Consider the following 24,446-nt stretch of genomic DNA (forward strand, 5'->3'; position numbering starts at 1 on the left):
ATTTTTCAAAATTTTATCAGATTTAAAAAAGGAAAAGCATTAAATTTATTTCTTGATTGCAAATCAAGGTGAAATAGTATATAGGAAATGATCGGTAGATTTCTAGCAGTATAAGAATGTGCGGTATTAAAGTTGAATGATATGGTTCAACTTATATGTGGAGTGAAGCTCAATATCTTTAACTTTTTGGGACTTCATATAGTCTTGCGACCAATTCTTCAGTTCAAAGCAGTTAAAGGACTTAGAGCAAAAAGATGCTAATTTATTAAGATTCAACAAAGAAATCTAGTTTACTTCCTAAAAGCTGAATTAACATTATTTGAGACAACAAATAAAAAAACAAAAAACTCAGATTGAACAAACTTTTTAACTTACTAAACTAACTTACTCTAAACCAAGTGTCTTTGTCATTTATTTTTGTCTTTAAAAATGGTTTCATGTAACGACTCATAAATATTCCACATGTTGCAAAAAACAGCCATGCTAAAGTCATCAAAATCCCTAAAAAAAGAAGTTTTTGTGACTGATTTATAACCGCATAAAATATATATAAACATATATAATATAAAATTTTATAAACACATATAATATAATAGTTTTTAATGGAGTATTACCAGAAACATAGAATGGTTTTAAAGACCTTTAAGCATATTAGGGTTCTTAAGATAACTTACTAAACTTCTCTAAAGCTGTTTATAAGAAACAATCGCATGCACTTTTTATTTGCATATTTATTAAATGTTATCTTTTTAATATTTTTTTAATATAACATTTACACTAGTAAACAAAAACTTATACTTTTGCTTTTAAACACCCCATAAAAGTATAGAGAATAGAGTTTTACCCTTATAACTTTGTGATCAAAAATACATGTGGCTCTTGAAATTTACAAGAAAGAAAAGCTTTTAATTTCATTTTTAATTGTGAAAGAAATTGACTTTACATACAATAGTTACAAAGTTAACTTCTGACCTATTTAAAATGAGTAACCAGACAGGTATGGTTGATTGCTTGACTTGGTTGATCAGTCTGGAGTGTCCTCCAAGCTTAATGTGCAATACACTATCCATGGGCATATTAGTCATTAACACCACTCTTCTTTTTTAAATAAAAATTCACTCTGAGCATTTTCTATTTAAAGTTGAGAGTTACTAAGAAATTTTGAAAGGTGTCAAAAAGTATGATAACTATTAACAGAAAATAAGATGAGTTATATGAATCAAAAAAACACAATGAGAGCTTATGTTAACAATTTGTTGTTGCAAGAAATAGCTCTTATATGATAAAAGTATTTCATAAAAAGAAAAATGAGAAATTTTGGGAGATATAAAATAGAGTCGGGAACAAAAAAAATGACAAGCACAATAGAGAGGGCAATGTTTTTATCAGAAGATGCTGATTTTGTAACAGATTTGATTGAACAGTCTCACAAAAAAATTATTCAAAGATAATAAAAAAAGATGTACAGTGAATGCATCATACAGTGTAAGTATCAGAAATTTTTACTTAAAGTTTACCAGCAACTGCAAGCTGATAATGCAAAGAAGATCATATTTAAATTATCCAATTCTTAACAATAAAAGTGATGAGTTTTTTATCAAGACTTCAATATAAAGCATCATCAAGTAAAAACACTTTAGTAATTGTCAGCGAAATTGTTAATTTTAAGGTAAAAAATTAATATAAGACTCCTGTGAACAAAATATAATAACAAATATGTTTCTATTATTTTATTTAAACATTATAATGTGACACTAATAAACATAAGAAAGATGGATGAACAAATAATTTAGAGCATGCAAATCGCTTTGAGTCAATTTGCAAATTAAATTTGAGACTCAAATACTATGAACTTAAATAAAATTAAGATTTTATTGCCTATAAAGAATCTCAGTGTTGTAATAAAAGAATGCTATCCAGAGCAATAAACCTGGACACTTTGTCAGGAATTAAGAAGATTCCAAGTTGTCAATTCCTGCATATGATCTTGGCAAAGTAGAAGTTACAGTTGTCAATATGGATGTCAAGTCACTAATAAATGACAATTTTTAACAATAACCTATTAAATAGTAACTAATTTAACTTCAGAGTATAACAATTAACTTAATTGGTTGATAACTGTAGAAGAGTTTTAATTAATTTAGTGGTAAAGTTTTAGCTTTTAATTTTTTTTTTTTTTAATTTTACACTTTTAATTAATTTAATGTTTTTAACTTTTTAATTTTATTTAAAAACTTGTTAAAATATACCATTATCATGATAACATAAAATGTTAATATTATTTACATAATCTTGATATTTCTATGTTTTTTTAGGAGGGGAAGTCTGGTTTTTTTCTCTGAAACTTGGTTGGTAAAAGAAAAAGAATATAAAATAATTGAAAATATTTCTTTGATTCGATTGGTGTACATGCTAGTTTAAAATTAAAATCACTGGCCAGAATCTTTTGATTTTATCTTGATATTGTTGTAAAAAGATGTAGGCAGCCTAAACTAGATCTTTGTCACTTCCTAAAATAACTAAAAATCCTACAAACTTCCTGCAACAATTGAAATTTACATGTGAGTCAATGATGACAAAAAATACATTGTTTTTAAATGACAACTCTACTTCAGCTTTAAAAGTGAGGTCAAAATAATTTGATTTGCCAATTTGCTGATAATTTTGGCTCACAATCTGATTACACTTTTTATGCAAACTGCAAGTAGACTTTCTTTAGTCTAATAAAAGTTTATTTTCCCTAAAGTAGCACTTTGTGCTTCAATAATCAAATTTGTTTCATGAATTAGTTTTAGTAGCTTTATTCCAAGAAAAAACATCACAATAAATTCAAATTTTGAAATACACTTTTGAATTGCGTAGAGTTTTGTTTTAGCCTGTGTTGTTAAATGAAGTAACTCAAGTTTAATAAAAGCAATACTCAGTTTTAGTAATGCGAAATTGGCATAACATCATCTATCCAAGCTGACCACTTGGTTTCATGCATACCATTCAAAAAGACCAGAAGAATTTTTTTTAAAAGAACTAACAGCTGCAGGTTATCTGTTGAATTGATTATATATTTGCTGAACTGTCTCAAAATATGTTGCTACTTCACACAATTCATTACACTCACAAAATTTAGAGTAAATATTATTTTTGGTGTACCATAAACTGTTTCACATGACTTTAACTGTGGCAAAAACATACACTGTGACATTGCACCAAAAATATTTTTTTCTAAAATAATTTTTTAACAAAAAGCGAGAGCCTTTGTTAAATAAAAAAATTTAAAATAAGTTTAAATTTGAATAATACAAAATTTTATAATTATTTTTTATGATTCATTTGATTAAATTTTTGATCATATTCACATATGCATATCAACATCAATTATAATACAACATCAATTTTGGAAAAAATTAAATATTTAATAAATATATTTGTAGGCTCAGCTAGAAGTCTCATAATTTTGAACTGGCCCAGGCTTTTTATAGCCTGTAAAAGGGTCTGCATATTATAACTATTATTCTTAATTATTATTGCTTACTTTTTAAAAAGATTAATAAAAATTATTTATTATTTAATCTAATTTAAAAATTATTTATTTAAATTAAATTAATTACTTTAAATATTTTAAACTAAAAGTTTTTTTTTTTCTTTCTAAAGAATAAATTTGGCTACTTTATTAAAAGTGGAGAAAACACTACATTAAAAAATTAAAATCAAAACCCCACTTATTTTTAAGGAAGAAATGTGACGCTATTAACTTTTTTAAGGTTTCTTTTTTTAAATTTGAATATGCAATCATTTACAATTATCTTCATATGCTTAAACAATATAACTAAACTATGGTATAAAGTGTAAAACATTTTCTTATAAGTATTTTTTAGTACATGCTTTAGACTGTCAATGGAAACACTACACACAGAAATATACAATAACAGTTTCAATTTAAAAAATGAATTTTGAGTTGATTATTTAATACTTATATATGCAAATAGGTATATAAAAATTTATTAGTATTAAAAATATAAAAATATAACATAATAAAATAAAAATATGAAATAAAATTGTAATAAAAACCGGTCAAATAAACATTTAAACATAACTAATATTGAACACATATAGTGAGTATGAAAAAACATTTAATAAAAAATTCTTGTTTTTAGCACTATCTTCACACATGTAGGGGAGACTGGTTCTCCTAGGGACACCGTGTACCTAGGGACACTCAAATATTTTGAGAATTTTGTGTGAGAGCATAATATTTTTTGCATGTGGCAACACTCCACCTCTTTATTTCAGTTAAAAGACGAAGTGTCATCGTGTTGGTGTGAAGTGTTGTAAAGTGGTGATTAAAAATTGATTTTACAACCCTTTTACATAAGTTTTTTAACATTTTTTATTAATGTATTTAACAAAATATTTCTTAGTTTATACGAATACATTATTTTGTTTGCTTGAATATTGCGTTAATAATATCTATCAAATCCTACCCTCAAATTTTTAGTCAACGTTTTTTGTCAATTTGGCGCCCTGTTGTACCTAGGGATATGTACCTAGGGACATGTACCTAGGTACAACAGAGTGCCGAACTTCTGTATCATCGGGAATTATTTGTGTTTTTATGTAATAAATAATTCATTTATGAATCGTGGTGTAATAAGTAATATAATTGTGACTCGTTGTGCAGTAATTAATAGGAAATAATAGTTGTAATTCAATTTACGCCAATAATAATAAATAATTAAAGTTATAGCTATAAGTTATCTTTAGTATTTTATTATTATTTAATTATTAGCTCAATAGAAGCCAATCTAAGTATTCGATTACCCAGCGCCTCTAGGTACAACCACCTATGTCCCTAGGTACAACCCCATGTTGTACCTAGGGACAAAGTCAGACCTCATTTTTCGGCTAAAAAAAAGTACTAAAAAATTGGATTATAAAGCAGAGATTCTTATCAAAAGTGCACAAAGGACCATAGTTTTCAAAAGTTCAATTATATTCACTGATGAAAAATTACACTCATTAACCTAAAAACGTCCCTAGGAGAACCAGTCTCCCCTATGTATGAAATACATAAAATTTTACTGATGATGCCATACTGAAAGAATATTGTATGTAATGTATGCATGCAATAAAACTCTTGCCTATGGCAAAATTCATAACATACATTAACTGCTATTTATTATAAATACTTTTTATTGTTCTTCTTAATCTAAAAAGCATATCTGAATTAATGTGCGTGGAACAAAAACCAACTTTAGCAAAATACATTAGTATTGTGTTTCCATTGATATACATACATACATATGTATATATATATATGTATACATACATATATAAATATACATACATACATACATATATATATACATATATATATATATACATACATATATAATATATATATATATATATATATATATATATATATATATATATATATATATATATATATATATATATATATATATATATATATATATATTAGGTTGCCCCAACAATATATTATACATTGAATATGCAGAATACTGTATTTGGCATCATTCTGTCCATAAATACCAAAAAAAAATTAAGTCTCTAGCTAAACCAAAAGGTTATTTAGGTGAATTTACTTTTAAGTAAAATTTGACTTAAAAATGAGTTTATTCATATTATTCAGATTACAATTGTTACTTAAATAAACAAAAAAATTAATGGTGCATGTCAAGCAAACAAATATACTTATCGTAAAATCTTTAATAGAATTTTTATACAAAATAAATCATCAATTTTAAGGAGAAATTTGTTTTTAATTCAAATAATGAACGTTTTAGCAAATAATTTTAAAAATGCAGACGCATGCGTGGATACAGCATTTTTTACCGTTTGAGATTAACTTCCAGACATAAATCAAACTCCAAATATTTATATGTTTATACTTATGTAGAATAAGGACGCTTTGCAAAAAATTGCAATGATTGGAGCCTGGGAACAAAAAAGCCCTAAAATTTTAGCTACACCTGCCCCAAACATGAGAGATACAAGTTGACACATTATTATTTTTACCATTCTCAACTAAACCTATATTCATCGATAAAATTTAAATTTGACACAAAAATCTTTTAGCATTCGAAAACTATGAACAATAAAATGTTTGAACCTCCCCCTCAATTTGAGGGGGTTACACTCATTTATCTCAAACATCAAAAAATCACTTTTCTCAAACATCAAAAAATGCTGCATCCATCCCTGTATTGTCAAGGTTTCAACCTCAAATCATTTAACTTTAGTGTAATAAATAAAGTTTTCAGAGATTTAATTTATCATTTATCTTAAACCAAAATAGTATTATACTCTAAAAATTTATGTTGTAATATAACATAAAAATTTATGTTGTAATATAACATAAACCAAAATTATTAATAAAAATAATATTAAACTAAATAATTTCAAGATCTTTTTTTGTAGCCTTCTTTGAAATCTTTTGCCGGTTTCTCTGAACAACCTAAATCACAAATATATAAATTTATAAAAAGTACTACTTATACATCAACAAGCATTATTATTAGTAACAACTAAAAATCTCATTTATATTTTGTGTTATTGAACAAAATACCTAGAGAATTAACTTAATGTGGCGTTCTGCACGGTCATTTACAAATGCACGTGTTCTTACACACATTAAAAAGTAAGTAAAAGACTGGGAAACTTCCTCATTTTCACATGCTTCGATGCCTTTTTCTTTCCATAGCAGAATTTCCGTCTTAGAGATCTTCAATAGCAAGAACTAAAGGTAGGATTACTTGTTGATAAAAGTCTTCTAAATTTGATGTAGGACGAAGAATGACGCATAAGACTCTGGTAAAGAACCTTTCCTACTGCTGCAAATTTTTTACAGTCAGCCATAAATCTTGCTTCATGATGAGCTCCAGGCTGTTTAAATGAAAAGTTAGATAACTCAGCTCCTAGAAAAAATGCCAGAAGCTCACAAAGATACTTGTAATCATCTCTCTGAAAATTATTCTTATGAAGATCTGCGATACAGAACTCTTTAGTATCCAAGACAAGTTTGAACAGTAATGAGGCGGGTCTAAAAGCATCTTGAGACCAGTCAAACTTTACAATTCTCTCAAGTTTGTTTACATCTTCATAAATCTGTGGTCATAGTTTTTAGAGAATTACATAAAGTTTCTTTATGTTTTTCTTTATTGTTGTTCTTTCTTTTTCTAGGAACACTTGTTGGACCAAAAGTTTCTTTCATCATATGAGCCACATGCATTTCATAGATGTGATGTCTACACATTAACCAGAGAACTGGTCTTTTAAGTGCAAAGGAAATAATAATGCTTATGACACTTTTATTTTGGCCAGTGTTACTGGATGTTGTGTCAGAACACAATCCGATAATCTGATCAGATATCTCATAGTATTCAAGCATTGTTTGAATTGCAATAGCTTGATCACTTCCTTTGGAGCTTTTGATTTTTAAGATGCCAAGTAGAAAGTCTAGTGGACCAGATTCAGGTGAAAATGCGCTAATGGCAATTCTAACCTTATATTTAGATATTCCTTTTTTCAAATCATATCTCTTCAAAATCTTGGCATCGAAATGTACCACAATTTTTAAACCTCTTATTTTATCTATGTTTTCCTCTCTAATTATCAGTACCTCAGACTCCAACTACAACCTACTACAACATTATGAGTTTTCCTGTTTACAGTTGATCTTGATACCAACATATTATCAATATTAACTCTACCAGCCTTGAAAGAGAAGGCAAAAGACATATACCCGGCCTGACTCCAATCCCAAATCTGGTCATAATTGGAATCCAACTGCGAAGAATGTCTTCCATACTTAACTAAAGGCAAACTTTGATGTCACTCTGAAACCTTTTCTGTTTTTTCTGGACTTTAGCTGTAGGTAAATATAGTTTGTTGCATTCAGTTTTGTTGGCACTATCTGTGCTTAAAAAGTCACTTTCCAATAAATAAATAAATATCCAAATAGTTACTCTCCTTTTTCTTATTTCTATCTTCTTATTTCTTGTCTTTGGATTTTCTCAGACATCTTAATTATTTTTTCTGGTGCCCTGTGAGCATTTTCACAAAATTTATAGTCCATGTTCCCAAATTTGACTATATTCCCTCTCAGACAATGCCTCAAGAATTTTGTCTTCCTTCTTAGCGTCGTAATCCCTATTTTTATCCTTTTTTATTAAATCAAATATGTTTGTTTTATTAATAGAAAAGACAGCACTACACTCTTTCAAAAAAGTGTTCACCTTCTTTTTGTAGCTACACTCTGGTAGTTCTAGTGTTTTTAGCATTTTTAAAGTGTGGTATTCCTTAACTTTCTTGGTGATTCTGGTCTTGATAGTTTGCTCCTTCACAATAAAAACACCGTCAAATCCAGCCCGCGCCCATAAATTGACAAGCTCCCTCAGAATACGGACAACAGTAATTATCTGCTTGGTGTTCTCTGTGCACACTCCATCAGCAAACCTAGAGCATCTTAAATACGTCTTCCCGGCAACTGGGCAACCAATTTTGATATTAATCTGTTTGGTGCTAAAAAATAAAAAAAAAACATTAAAAGTTAACATTGAACATGTAAAAAATGAAATGCTTTTACTAATTAATTACAGATTTACCTATTGCTTTTTTCGAGATTAAGCCAGTAATACCTTCTGAGCATTTCTCCATTTGTAGGAAGTCTATCAGGGACAAAACTCTGTAAAGAGAACCCTAACAAATAAAACTGTCTTTTCCTTGTAGCTTTTGATGCATCATCAATATCTGTTCTTGAATTAGCATGAATTAGCATTACAATTTATATCTAGAGACATTTTCTAAAATCAATTTATTTCATTTAAAAAATTTACATTAGACGCATTCAATTATAGTTGATTAAATCAGGATTATAGTACATAACTAGTAATAAAAAAATAGTGGAACTGGTAAATAAGTTTTATATACAAGTTCAAACCTGCATTTTATAAGAATTTCTTGGTTGAAAACAACTTTTAAACTTGATTTCTTTTATAATTATATATTAACTTAAGTTAAATTTACGCATCATTAATATGTAAATATATATATATATATATATATATATATATATATATATATATATATATATATATATATATATATATATATATATATATATATATATATATATATATATATATATATATATATGTATATGTATATATATATATATATATATATATATATATATATATATATATATATATATATGTATATATATATATATATATATATATATATATATAAATTAGTAAAAACACTTATCTAATTTTTGATTACTTCAACAGTGTTTCACCATCAGTAGGTTCATCAGGAAGAATTCTTCCTGATGAACCTACTTCCTACTGGTGAAACACAGTATTGAAGTAATTAATAATTAGATAAGTGTTTTTACTAATTTATTATTGCTCTGTTCTTTTAGAACATTGAGCACTCTGTTTGTAGAATACACTAACATAATTTATATATATATATATATATATATATATATATATATATATATATATATATATATATATATATATATATATATATATATATATATATATATATATATATATGAAGGCCTCAACAGAAGAACGGTCAGAGTCACGCTTTTGCTGTTTTGAGAAAATCAATTTTTATATATATATGTATATATATGCAGAATGTTTAACTGTTGTGTATTGTATATATATATAAATATATATATATATATATATATAAATATATATATATATATATAAATATATATATATATATATATAAATATATATATAAATAAATATATATATATATAAATATATATATATAAATATATATATATATATATATATATATATATATATATATATATATGTATATATATATATATATATATATATATATATATATATATATATATATATATATATATATATATATAGATATATATATATATATATATATATATATATATATATATAGATATATATATATATATATATAGATATATATATATATATATATATATATATATAAACAATTTTAAAATGTATTCTACAAAATAGAGTGCTCAATGTTCTTAAAAGAACAGAGCAATTATCAATTAGTAGAAAATCACTTAACAAAAATTTTTCTCATTTTACAATGTGTTTCATCAATAAAATTTCTGATGAGTCTTTATTGATGAAACACAGTGTAAAATGAGAAAAATTTTTGTTAAGTGATTTTCTAGTAATTTATATATATATATATATATATATATATATATATATATATATATATATATATATATATATATATATATATATATATATATATAAACCTAAATTAACAGTGGTAACTATCTTAAAGAAAGATATCTTACCATGCCCTTTTTTTAAACTGCTTATAGATGAATCTGATAAAACCTTTTGAATGGCCAAGAGATTTACTTTTGCATCAGATTTTGAATAGCTGTTATATCCATGGTATGATGGCAGCTGGCCTTCAAATAATTAAGGACTTAATAAATAAATTAATGAGTCATTATATTAACATATTACAAACAGATTGATTATAAAATATATAATACCATTTGTAGAAGATCCAAACGCAATAGCTAAAAAAAGATTGCTTTTTGAAGGATTCGCATTTGATGTATATCTAAATAATTATATTGAATCATTTTTTTTGGTATAAATGTATGCAGCATTCTTTGGAGCAACAATAAGAAATTGTTTACCTGCAACTAAACGATCCATCATTAAAAACTGTTGAAGCGATCATTTCTACACCAGGAATCTGTATAACAATGTTATTTAAATGACTTGCACCTCAATAAGTTGTCATTAAGATTTTGTTTAAGGGCTTAGGAATTAACTATTACTTTATAATTATTGTTCAAAAATTTAAACTCTAGAACTGAACTCTTTAAGAAAAACTAAATAATTAAACAGACCGTTGTAATCCAAACGGGGGCATCATTTGTAGTTATTGATGTTGCATCTAAACTACCCAAAACTACTGTTGAAGAAGCTAAAAGACAATATTGACCTTGTAAGTTTACCTAAAAAGAAAAAAAAAATTTAATAATTTTTTATTTACTAACATAATATGAAGCTGCAATAAAAATAAATCTTCTACTTGCCATGAAAGCAGGATTTGAATTGTCAGCTTTTTGAGCAAATGCAACCCATTTTTTAGAAGCACTTGACCAAAGTTCATTAACGTATTTGTTGGTACTTTTATCATAGAAAAAAGTTGCAATTGCAATACAATTTGAAGTACATCCAAATGGGTTACGAAAGCAATTAAACTCAATGTCACACTTTGATAAATCTGGCTACATAAAATTATGTCATTAAAAATTGTTAAATGGTTTGACTTTGTACAACTAATTTATAATTAAAAAGTGTTTAGAATTTTGCAGAATCATTTTCAAACATTTTGCAGTATATATATATTTATATATATATATATATATATATATATATATATATATATATATATTATATATATATATATATATATATATATATATATATATATATATACATATATACATATATATATATATATATATATATATATATATATATATATATATATATATATATATATATATATATACATATATATATATATATATATATATATATATATATATATATATATATATATATATATATATATATATATATTACACAACAAATGAAATAATCATTTTTATATAAGAATTATTTACAAAAGTGACGACATATGTGTATTAGAGGCTAACATTAAATACATTTAAGGTCAAAATAAAATGAAAGTAAAAAATTTTCTATTTTTAAATAATATCACAGTAAGCCAAAATTACTTGAAGGTAAATTGAAGCAAAAAATGTAAATGTATGTGTGCATGCATGTATGTATGTATGTATGTATGTATGTATGTATGTATGTATGTATGTATGTATGTATGTATGTATGTATGTATGTATGTATGTATGTATGTATTTATATCTTAACATACTTTTTTTCTGAACACATTGGCTCACTTTGGGATTTACTTGATACATATATAAAATCATATTTCTGAAAAAATCAGCTAATTTGGACTAAAGGTAATTTTGACAAACCACTTCAAAGTTTTCAACTGTCTGTCTGTTTTCTCATAAAAACAATAATCCTTTCTTTTTGCAAGATTTTTTTTTATTTGAGAGTGTTCACAGAGAGGTCTGATTTTGATTTAATTTAGGTTAGTTTAATGAAAGTTAGAATTTTTATCTCACGCCTTTGCACCCTGCAATTGGTTTATCTAATTTTTAACATTTATTACTACAATACAAAAACTTTTTTTCTCATGTTGGAAGAAACAACGAACTTTATTTTAAAGAAATGTTTGTTATTTTTAATGTATATTTGTTACATAAAAAATGATAAAATTACTTTGAAGAAAGTATACAATGGTTGCGTTTCTCTTAGTTTTCTTCTGCTCTGGTTTTTAGCCAGCATGCAATTTTGCCTCTTCATCCTTCCATATACTTTTTTTAAGGCTTCAGATGAAAGTTTTACAGTTCTTTCCACCAATTATGAGTTATTTGGCAGATCAGACAGAGAAATTTTATTTAGCAGTTTGAATAGTTTGTTGTAACTTGCATGAGGTAAAAAATGAAGTAGGACGCTCAAATTGCTCCAAACTTCAGCTTTGAAGTTCAAGGGTATAGCTTTGATTTTTTGCTTGAAATCCTGATTGATTTTCTGGAATAAAATAATTTGAAAAATTAGATCAAGAGCACGGACTCTTACAACTTTCTCATTGTCTTACAGCATAGCATCAATAAATTTTTCTTGAAAAAAGCAGTAGGAGGGACCCTGAAGATTTTTAAACACAATTTTAGAATTAATAAAAAGTTGTTCATAAATGAAAATTTCAAATATTTGTTTACCAGTAGGGCCTTTATTGTTTTTAAGAACATTAATTTTTCTATTTCCAATAAAACATGACAAAGAGGTAACTCACTATAGTGAAGTAAACAACCCTTTATATGAATGCTACATTTAAAAATATTTTCTAATCGATAACCAAACCATTGTTAACACCAGTGTTTTCTTCAGGAACTTTTATTATCTAGAGTAATTGCTTCTAAGCATTCAATAGTATCATATTCAGTAAGAATATTTAGTGTTGCTGAAGCCATACTGTTTACTGTACCATTTTCTACTTCAACATTTTCCAATAAGAAGTCTACTTTAACAAGTAAAATTGATGTGATGTTTATCTTGAGTTGTTCTATACAATACCTATTACTCTTGGATTTCATCGCATAGACTAATGAATATTTTTTCATTCTTGCCATCCACACCAATTAATATTAGCTGTGAAACCTATGGACAATGCTTAGTTTCAATTGAACTAGCTGCTTGCTTTTTAACAAAACACTTTATATTCTGTTATTATCTGAGATTTGTTATTCTTAGTTACTACTCCATTGTCAATTAAAGTAGCTGTTGCTATTGCAGCTGTAGCAGCATCATTAATCTTAAATTTTATTGCAGCCATAGCTAAATTAGTAATCATCATCATCATTATTATCGTTTTAGCTTCTTTGTTTCCGTGCTTGCACGGGTTGGACTTTTCTCATAATGCCATTTCTCTAACATACATAGTCTTAAACATCTTCTTTCCTTAAATGTAGCTTTTTCAAATCATCTGAAACACATTCTTTCCTAGTTTTTCTGCTTCTACCACTAGCTTTTTTGTCTGAAACTTCCAACTCTCTACATGCTGATAAACACCATCTTTGCACTTTACATGCCTAAGCCACCTAAATCTTTCCTGAAACACCCAATTAGATACACTCACAAAGCCTAATCTTTTTCTTAAATTATCACTGCTTTTACTTTTTCATCTTTTTCTTAAGCTTTCCTTTTTTTTCCTAAGCTTTTATTGTCTTTTAAAGTCACACAGCATATCCATTTAATCATCATCTTTTCTGTTCTTTCCAAAAGCTGGACATCATGAACCTTTATTGCCCATGTTTCACTGCCATACATCATAACACTCTGGACATGTGCTGTAGAACTTTCCTTTAATCATTAATGAAGCACCTCTTGCTGTTAAAAGTGAAGATAATTCTCAGAACTTGGCCCAAGCAGACCTTACTCTTGCCCTAGATGCTTCTTCTGTTCCACTAGCTGATCCAATTGTATCTTCAAGATAACAAAATTTACTAACACACTATCTTTTCTCCACTTTTTATTTCACTCTACTTTTTAACTTCTCTATACTCACCAAAAGTACATTTTCTACACTCAAAACCAACAATCTTTAGAAAACATCTCTTCAATATCTACATCTTTTATGAAACCATTGCAAATTTGCATTACAAACAATAGAATTAGCTCCAACTCTCTTTCTACACACTCCACACAGCCACTTCCCAGTATTTTCTGCTTGCTTATTCTTGACTTTACGATGCATAACTTTTCTCTTATTCATGATTATCTTAAGCCCTTTTGCTTCAATTCCATCTTTCCAAGTCTCAAACCTTAATACTAATTCTTCTTCTGTTTCAGTGAGGTCCGAGTAATTGCTTTCGCTAACTATTTGCTCCTCAAACTCTTCACTTAATTTAAAAATGTAAATAAATATTTATATGGTTTAACTTTTAATTTTAATTTTTTTTAATTTATATGGTATATTATAAGGTATGCAGACTAAATGACAACGGTGGTGGTGGTGGGGGGCCGAGCTAGCGAGTAGCTCCAAAAAGGGCCGATCATGTTATGTAATTTCTTAAACATTTTTTGATAAGACTTGCATTACATTTGAAAAATGAAATTTATAAGATAAACAGAAAGCCACTTAGGGCCTTCACTTAGGACCTCCAAACTCTTAAGCTTAGGGCCTGCACTTGTCATGATTGCCACTGATTGCATAAATAACATAATTAAATTTAATTAATAATGTAATATATACAATTAAAAACATGAGTATGCATTTTAATACAAAACAGTCGTATGGTTAATAAAATTTTATCAAGATAACTGGTAAGCTACGTCATTTTAAAATTTCATACAAATCTATGTAAAAACTATTAAATTTACATATTAACTTGGTAAATAGTTTTTTATTCACCGCAGAGCATTGTGGTTTCTTAGTAAATTGCTTCATTAATTACTGTTTATTGCCTGAAAAGTGTAGTTTTGTTCTCAAACTAAAAAAAATTTACTCTTAAATTAGCCCGTTTTTTTTTTATGTCTCCAAAAAGATTACATTTATTTTAGCTTTTTTTATTTGTGGCATAATTTCTATATACAGAATACATAAATCCATTGATGAGCTAAGAGCTATCTGATACATGACAGTGGCTTAATATGTATGTATGTATGTATGTATGTATGTATGTATGTATGTATGTATGTATGTATGTATGTATGTAAATATATGTATCTAAATAATAATACTCCAGTTACTGTTTATCATTTAACATCGTCTTGCTTCATATTTAAGTAGCTCCTAGACTTTTCTGCGCACGTTTCTTAAAAATTATGTGCTTCTTTGAACAAGGTCTGCAAGTAAATTAGAACTAATAAGTTTTTGCTCAGTGGAGAATCATTGTTGTTATTTGTTTAATTTTACAACAAAAATTTTAATAAATATTTGTTTGTAGTTGGTTGTTTTTATTTTTGTATTTTTTATAATCTGGTTTTTTTTTCAGAAGTTAGTACTAAAATGACTGGTAAAGTAGCTTAGTAAAGTGTTTCTTTTTGATTCAGTTTTGTCTTTAGTCTTTATTAAAAAATTTTAAGCAAATTTCGTTTATTTTTCAGAAGAAAAGAAGCTGAAAACCTTTTTAGCTCAATTCATTTTTTATAATTTTTTTTTGATTTTGCTTAAAATTAGAAGGATTTTTAGACAAGTAAACTGACAGCAATTTGAGTAAGTTTTATCATTTGTTATGATATTGTCCTTTGTTTATTTTAATTTCTTTAACTAGTAATTTTGATAAATAAACATTTGTTTTTGGCAGTTAACTTGTGGGGAAAAACTTAAGTACTTTTTAATTACTTTAATTCAAATTGTTTTTGTTTTGTTATAAGAAGGTTTATAAGAATAAAGTTATTTAGACAGTCAAACTGAGACTTGAGTAAATTATTTTATTATTATTATTTTATTATTTCATGTTGGAATTTTATTTATCTACGAAAAATTAAATAAAATAAGACTGCTATCTTATATTGCTGATTTAGGTGAGCATCATACTGAAATAGCCTGCTGCCAGGTGCTTCAGTACATACAAATAGCTTGACTCACAGCGGAATGCTGCTACATCAACTAAGGGTTTGGCATGAGGCAGCAATCTTTTCATTCATTATTCTTCCTTTTTTTCTAAAAAAACCGTACCCATTTAGATAAGCAAAAACAGAGAGCCAATGATAACATAAATATGCTACTGTATTTATATATATATATATATATATATATATATATATATATATATATATATATATATATATAAATATATATATATACATATATATATACATATATATATACATATATATATACATTTTTTTCTCTTTGTCTTAACTTTTTTCTATGAATTGTCAACTGATATGCATGCAAGTTTTTATCAAAATAATTGTTGTGTTGTGGGCTAATAAAAATCACAAAAAAATTTTTTCTATGTGTCTTTATTAATATGAGAGTATGTTTGATATACAAAAGTACATTTTTTAATTGGAATATATCTATAGACGCAGTCATATTTTTGACATTAAAAGATAGAAATTAGTAATGCGTATGTCCTCCATTACACTGGATCACCTCAAAAATTCTGCCTTTCATTGACTCCACTAGACGTTGAAGTGTAGTTTGATCCAACTCGGACCATGCTTCAAGGATTTTACACTTTAACTCAGTAACAATTTTAAATTGGTGTCCGGCTTCTTTAGCGTCATAAACTTTTTTTAATAGCATTTCCCACACGTTCTTGATTGGATTTAAGTCCGGGCTACAAGATAGCCATTCGAGAACCGGGATGTTGTGGTCTTTAAACCATTTCATAGAATGCCTAGATGTGTGAATTGCAGCATTATCTTGCTGAAATATGGCATTATCGTCCATGTTTTCATCCATATAAGTTATGAGAACATCATCCAACATTTCTGTATACTTTATCGAGTTCATTTTAGGTAAACCACAACACAGAGTCAATTTTCCTGAATAAGAAAATCCACCCCAAACCATTAAACTTCCTCCTCCATAATTTCGTTTTGTTTGTGGGTCATTTATTCATCTTAGATCAGGCCAATAACAACTGTAAGAGTCCGGACCATCTAAATTGAACTTTTTTTCATCTGAAAATATTACGTTTTGCCACTCATGAGTCCAATGCATATGGTTTTTAGCAAACTATAATCTAGCAATTTTATGGTGTTTTTTTAACATTGGTTTTTGGTGTGGTTTCTTCCACTTTACATTTGGTGTTGTATGTAGAATATGTGCAACATATTTATTGGTGACAGGCAATAATAATTTATCCTTTATTTGTGTTGCATTCAATTTATTTTTGGTTGCTTCGAAGCGTATTCGATTAATTTGCGGATTTGTTAATACTTTGTTGCCATTTGTTGCTTTTTTTACACCGTAATTGTCACCTTTTGCAATGTAGTTTTGTACAACATGGTCAGATCTTCCAATTTTTCTTGCTATTTCTCGTATAGAAAGTGCTGGTGAGATTTCTGAGCCACGATATATAGTAATTTGTATTTTTTCAGCATTTTTTCAGTCAAATACTTTCCCTTAGGCATTTCGTAAAATGCAATAAAAATGATACTGGCAGAGCAAAAGATCAAATTACACTAAAATTTATCAATTTATTTGTGTTTAAAAGTGATTAAAAATCAATAATTACCGTTATTAACCTGATTGCGTCTGTAGATATATTCCAATTAAAAAATGTGCTTTTGTATATCAAACATACTCTCATGTTAATAAAGACACATAGAAAAAATTTTTGTGTGTTTTTTATTAGCCCACAACACAATAATTATTTTGATAATAACTTGCATGCATATCAGTTGACAATTTATTTTAAATATTTAACAAGGTTAGAAGTTGCAACTTCTTTTTATTTAGTTTCTTTGTAAAGGACTACCTGACAGTTTTTTTGCTTAGACTGGTGGAGCTCTTGTGGAGCTTCTGAAAGCAGAATGAATTTTGTCCGCAAAAAGAAGTCTGTTCTATTTTTTATCTCCATTGTTGTAATTATCAACATATTGCTGCATCATATCAACTGTAAAATATCGTTTTTTTATTTAGATCTTTGAGAAATTATTTTTTTTTTTTCTTTTTTTTCTTTCTTTTTCTTTTTCTATATGTAAATATATTAAAGTAAGTTTCTTAATTTAATATATTTACATATAGAAAATTTACTTTTTGTTACATTTTTAATTGCGTTTGAAATAAATTACTTTAAAACCAATCTTTTGAAATGTTTTATTAAGGTTACATAAAACGCTTTTACAAATTACTTCTAATGATTGTTTAATAAATGAACAAATTTTATTTAAATTGTTGCTTATTTAAAAAGTGAAACTAAATTATTGAAATGAAAAAAATATAACGTTTTTTAATAGCATAAACATTTTTTTTGAAAAAGTTGCAAAAAAAAAAAAAATTTTAATAATAAAGTAATCTTTTAAAAATACTCATTTTTAATCACTTCATTAGTAAGTCAAGTTTAAAAATTTAATTTTTTAACAATTCTTTGTAAAAATAGAAACAAAAAAAAAATAAAGCAATTAAATCATTCCATTGCAACGGGAAGATTTCAGTTAAACTTATTCATCATTTAAAGTATTTAAAAAAAAAAATCTTATTTAAGATTTTTAGAAAAACATGGAAAAATAGTTTCAAATGATTAATTTTTCATAAAAAATACATGCCTACTAAAAAAAACTTACATTTTAATTTACACAAAACGCATTTATTTATTTTAAACAATCATTATAATTAATTTTTTATTTTATTAGAAGTCTTCGCATAAAAAAAAGCGTTAAAAAAGATCAATGATTAAATGTTGTTTGTTACATAATTATTTTTTTATTCTAATTTAAATTGTTAAAACATTAAACAGCCATGGTTAAATTGTATAGAAAAAATATTATTAGTGAGGTCAATTACAGAGTGCGATCGCACTCCATTTCTGTCCAAGCCTGATATATGTTATATAATATGAAGTAGTGGTGTAGTGGTAGAGCGCTAGCTTCATAAGCAAGAGGTTCCGAGTTCAATTCTCACCATGTCCCTGGTAGTACTGCGCTCATTTCGTTTCTCTGCGCAGCAGCCTTGTTTGTCAAGGTTCGTGTTTCAGAGTTACAGAGTTGAGAGAGGGTTATACCACAAATAAGTAGGCCTCCTCGTCTGTAGTGGCCTTCTCGGCCTTGAGGAGGTGAATTAACAAAAAAAATATATATGTATATATTTATGGCTAAACACGATTATTGTAGAAAAAAATCTTTCTGTATCCATTTCTTTCCCTAAACCCCCACCAATCAATTTTTTTATTTGTTTAAATATGTAAATATGATAGAAAATTTTATATTAGGCATCTCATAAAAAAGCGCATAAAATCAAAGAAAAGTACTTTAATTTGAATTTCAAATTAAATACCACTAGAAATGTTGACAAATAAAATTTTATAATGTCACATAACTTAGTGTAAACAAATGTGTATTAGGTTGTGTAATAAAAAGAGTTTCTTAAAAAAGAAATAGAAGAAAAAGAAATACTAAGATTCATACAAAACTAAGAGAGACATTCATACAAAACTAAGAGAAACATTCATACAAAACTAAGAGAGATATTCATACAAAACTAAGAGAAACATTCATACAAAACTAAGAGAAACATTCATACAAAAGATTTAGTTGCACAATAGATGAATCAAATTTTTTTTTGTTTTTCAATCAGATGCTTCTATTTCTTTTTTCCTTTTTCAAGTTTTGATAATTTTTTTAACAACGTTTATGGGAGCTTTAAATATTTAAAAAGCATAACTTTATTTTATTTCTTAATTAATAACAAAAATATACATATATATTTAATAATATTTATTTTTACTATTTATAATAAAAGCGTTTTTTTGTTTCAAAAAATAATTATATATTTACTCTAAACTTTCGTCTTCTTAAATGTTCCATTTAAAATAAAGAAATTAATAACTTTTATCAAAAACTAAAAAAAACACTGCAAAATAAGACTTTACTATAAATTTGAAATTAAATATAAAAATAATAAAAACACCCTAATTTAATATTAAATAAAAAAATAATAAAAATGTTCCTTAAATTTAAAATGAAATAAAAAAATGATTCTTTTGACAACAAATTACATTACTTTTAATTACTTTGACTTTACAAAATTGTTTCATTCATAATTAATTTAATGGTTCTACCTAAGACAAAATATAAGACAACACAGAAGTGTTGTCTTATATTTTGCAATTAATTAATGTTTTTAACTTTTAGACAGCACAGAGGTGTTGGACGAAATTAAAAGTAATTAATGCATGTCAGGTCAGGTTATCCTGCTACTGGTAACATGTAACCCAGAACAATCTGCTTCATGCCCTGCTGCCTTGTAGGATACGCCTTTTTAGGCAAAGGCTAGAAGATGCCATCTCCGACTTAAAACACCTCCTGCCTTAGGGCTCTTGATTGAGTAAAGACTAGATATGGTGTTCCGATAAAAAAACTCATCTTGGGCAGATGTTAAATGCATCCGGCTACTGTGTAGTAGAAGTCCTCCTAGGCAAAGACTTAAGGAGTAAACAGATTCTATCTGTTGACCAACCTCGCATCCCTTCTTCATCTATTAGGCTGGCGCAGATGTATTTTTAATACATTGTTTCCAGTTTAGGATGTTGAATGCTGGATTTTCATGACTCAATGCATGGGTTTTGCTTAACCTATCATTCACTAATATTCGTGGTCTTCAAAGTAACTTTTCTTCTGTTGAGTCTTATCTCTTGCAAAGTTCACCAGACCTACTTGCTCTTTGTGAGACTAATTTGAGTTCAGTTGTCTCATCTTGCAATCTTAGTGTTGATGGTTATCTTCCTTTAATTCATAAAGACTCCAATAGTCACATGCTTGGCTTGGGCATTTACATTCGTAAAAATTCATCCATTTGTTGTGAAACTAGGTTTGAATCCACAGACTATTGTTTCATGTGCTTTCATTTAGCACCACTTCACTCTATTGCCTTTCTCTTTGTTCTATATTGCTCTCCTTAATCTCAAGACTGCACTCTTTTTGATGTTACTTCTGATTATATTGACCAAGCCCTCTCCCTTTATCCATCAGCTAATATTGCTGTTGTCGATGACTTTAATGCTCACCACACTGAATGCCTTGGCTCTAGAGTCAGTGATTCTGCAGGCATTAAAGCCCACAACTTTTACCTTTCTCAATCCTTAACTCAAATAGTCTACTTTCCAACTCACTTTCCAGACAACCCAAATCATTTATCTTCTCTACTCAACTTATGTCTTGTTTCTGATCCTAGTCAGAGCTCAGTTTCTCCACACTCACCCTTAGGTTCTTCTGATCACAGTTTGATCTCTCTAAAACTAATATCTCATTTTTCTTCATTACCTGAATCCCCCTATTATCATACCTCTTACAACTACCTTAAAGCTGACTGGGATTCTTTCCGTGATTTCTTCGTGATGGCCCTTGGGTAGAAATCTTTCGTCTTCCTGTCGACAAATGTGCATCTTACATAACTTCGTGGATTCAGGCTGGCATCTATCAGCAAAACAATTCTCCAGAAAACAGACGTCTGTTTACTACTGTTAGAAACCATTGTAAAAAGGTTTTGTGTAACGCCAAAGCCCACTATTCTCAGGTCTTGAAATGTCGTATCTCATCTCAAAAATTAGGCTCTCGTGACTTCTGGAAAATCTTTAATAGTATTAATAATAAGGGTAAATCTTTAATTCCATCTTTCTTGTATGGTTCAGACTTTGTCACCTCAGCTAAAGACAATGTTGCATTGTTTGCTAAAAACTTTTCATCAGTATCATCTCTTGATTCCACTAGTTGCATTCTACCTGATATTGCCAACAAACAGATTGATCTATTGCTTGACATTCGTATCACTCCAGTTTCTGTATCTAAAGTGATTTCCTGCTTAGACTCTTCTACAGCTTGTGGCCCAGACAACATTCCTGTTATTGTCTTGCAGAAGTTTTTTCCAGAGCTGTCGTCTATATTCTCAAAACTATTCAACAAGTGCTTATCCCTTTCTTCATAAATTCTGGAAAGCAATCTGATCCATCTAACTACCTATCCTATTAATCTACTTCCTATCATAAGCAAGGTTTTTGAATCTTTAATTAACAAACACTTAATTTCTCAACTTGAATCAAATAACTTACTTGCTGACCATCAATATGGATTTCGATCTTCTTGTTCTCCAGCTGATTTGCTTACAGTAATAATTGATAGGTTTTATTTGATTTATAGGTTACATTTGATAAAGGTGGAGAGGTTAAGGCCATCACTCTTGACATTTCAAAAGCTTTTGATAAAGTTTGGCATGCTGGTCTTCTCCATAAGCTTTCTTCTTATGGTGTATCTTACAACATCTTTAAGATTGTTGAATCCTTCCCTTCCAATCCTAGTATAAAAGTTGTCTTTAATAGACAGCACTCTTCTTCATATCCTGTAACTTCAGGGGTTCCTCAAGGTTCTATCCTTGGCCCCATACTCTTTTTAATTTACATTAACAATCTTCCAGATATTCTCACATCTAAGGTGGCACTGTTTGCTGATGATACTACCATTTATTCTTGTCGTTATAAGAAACCAACACTCTCTGATTGCTTGGAGGGGGCGTTTGAGCTTGAAAAAGATCTCACTTCTGCTACAGCATGTGGCTCACAGTGGCTGGTGAACTTCAATACAGATAAATCTCAATTTTTTCAGCCAATTGTTATCGCAATAATTTAGATCTTCTTATATTTATGAACGGTGATGTACTCAATGAGTCATTTACTCTTCATCTTCTAGGATTAACTCTTACTTCTAATCTTTCTTGGAAACCATATATCAAATCTGTTGCAAAATTAGCATCTGTTAAGGTTGCATCTTTTTATCGAGCTCGACACTTTCTTTCTTCGGATTCAATTCTCTATCTCTATAAATCTCAAATCCGGCCTTGTATAAAATACTGTTGCCATATCTGGGGCGGATATTTTAATGATGTCCTTTCTCTTTTAGACAAGGTGCAAAAACACATTGTAAACATAGTTGGACCTGCTCTTGCAGCCAACCTCCAACCATTATCACATTGTTGTAATGTTGCTTCTCTTTCTATTTTCTACAAATTCTATAATGGGCACTGCTCTAAAGAGCAAGCGTCTCTTGAGCCATCTACTAAAATTCATTCTCGTGTTACTCGTCATTTAATTAAGTCTCATCCTTTTTCTGTGACTGTTCTTTAGTGCTCCAAAAACTCTTATTCTTCTAGTTTTTTTCCTCGAACACCAATTCTTTGGAATTTGCTTCCTTCATCTTGCCTTCCTGATTCATATAATTTGCAATCCTTTAAGTCGTCTATCAATTGTTATCTTACTCTACAATCTTCATCTTTTCTCTTCCAGTAACTTCCAACCTAAATTAGTGGTTGCTTGCAGCCTTGTTGGAAGCGAAGATGTTTGAAAAAAAAAAAAAAATTTGTTGTCAAAAGAATCATTTTTTAACTTTTGCACTCTTAAAGCCAACAAATTATAGAACTAAAGTTTTATAGAACTAAACTTTTATAGAATTAAAGCATCTTAAGGAAAAGACTAAAAACATTTATCTTAACACTATGTTTACCTTGCTAGTTGAAGTCAATTGCTGAATTGAATTGTTGTTGCCTTGAATTGTTGTTGTTATTGTTGTTGTATTTAGAGTCACTTTAGTTATTGTTGAAGTTGAAGTATTTATATTATTTGGAACAGAGTTGTACATTGATAATAAAAAATTTATTGGTTGTACAGATATTCGATACGAACTTCCATGATAAGTAGGAAGATCTAAATATAAGCTAAAGTTTAAATATTTATAAGTTTTTTTTATCTTTCATATAAAATTTTTTGATTTATTAATGATTTAAACTACAAACTGCTGTTAAGTGATGAACCAAATGCGATTGCAGCGTAGATAGGATTCGTAAGTTGATAAAAGTTAGAATTGTCTAGATTTTTTGATCTTTCAAATCTAAATTATAAAATAAAAAAAATCTTTTAAAATTTAAGTAGTTTTTTAGATCTAATTCTTAAAAGACAGATTTTGTCATTGAAACATATTTAGCTGTATTTATCTATATAAAGGTGCATTTTACATAAGCAGGCACAATGTTTAAAAAAATATTTATTTGTTTAAATATGCAAATCCTATTATGCAGTAATGTATACATATCATACATACAGTGGATTG

The 24,446-nt window shown here is 27.7% G+C and overlaps 1 protein-coding gene across 1 annotated transcript in view; it reads right to left on the bottom strand.

Moving 5' to 3' along the window:
- The window catches only part of LOC124809018 (ferric-chelate reductase 1), a 52,086-nt gene that overhangs the window by 10,590 nt on the left and 17,050 nt on the right, over positions 1–24,446 (bottom strand). The window contains exons 5-12 of the mRNA XM_065792558.1: positions 24,133–24,227; positions 23,844–24,043; positions 11,114–11,308; positions 10,925–11,032; positions 10,709–10,767; positions 10,559–10,629; positions 10,352–10,471; positions 389–501 (exon numbers count right to left, since the gene is read on the bottom strand). Of these exons, the coding sequence (XP_065648630.1) occupies positions 389–501; positions 10,352–10,471; positions 10,559–10,629; positions 10,709–10,767; positions 10,925–11,032; positions 11,114–11,308; positions 23,844–24,043; positions 24,133–24,227 (961 nt within the window). The remainder of the gene's footprint in view (positions 1–388; positions 502–10,351; positions 10,472–10,558; positions 10,630–10,708; positions 10,768–10,924; positions 11,033–11,113; positions 11,309–23,843; positions 24,044–24,132; positions 24,228–24,446) is intronic.

This window comes from Hydra vulgaris, chromosome 03 (genome assembly GCF_038396675.1).
Source record: "Hydra vulgaris chromosome 03, alternate assembly HydraT2T_AEP".
Lineage (NCBI taxonomy): Eukaryota > Metazoa > Cnidaria > Hydrozoa > Anthoathecata > Hydridae > Hydra > Hydra vulgaris.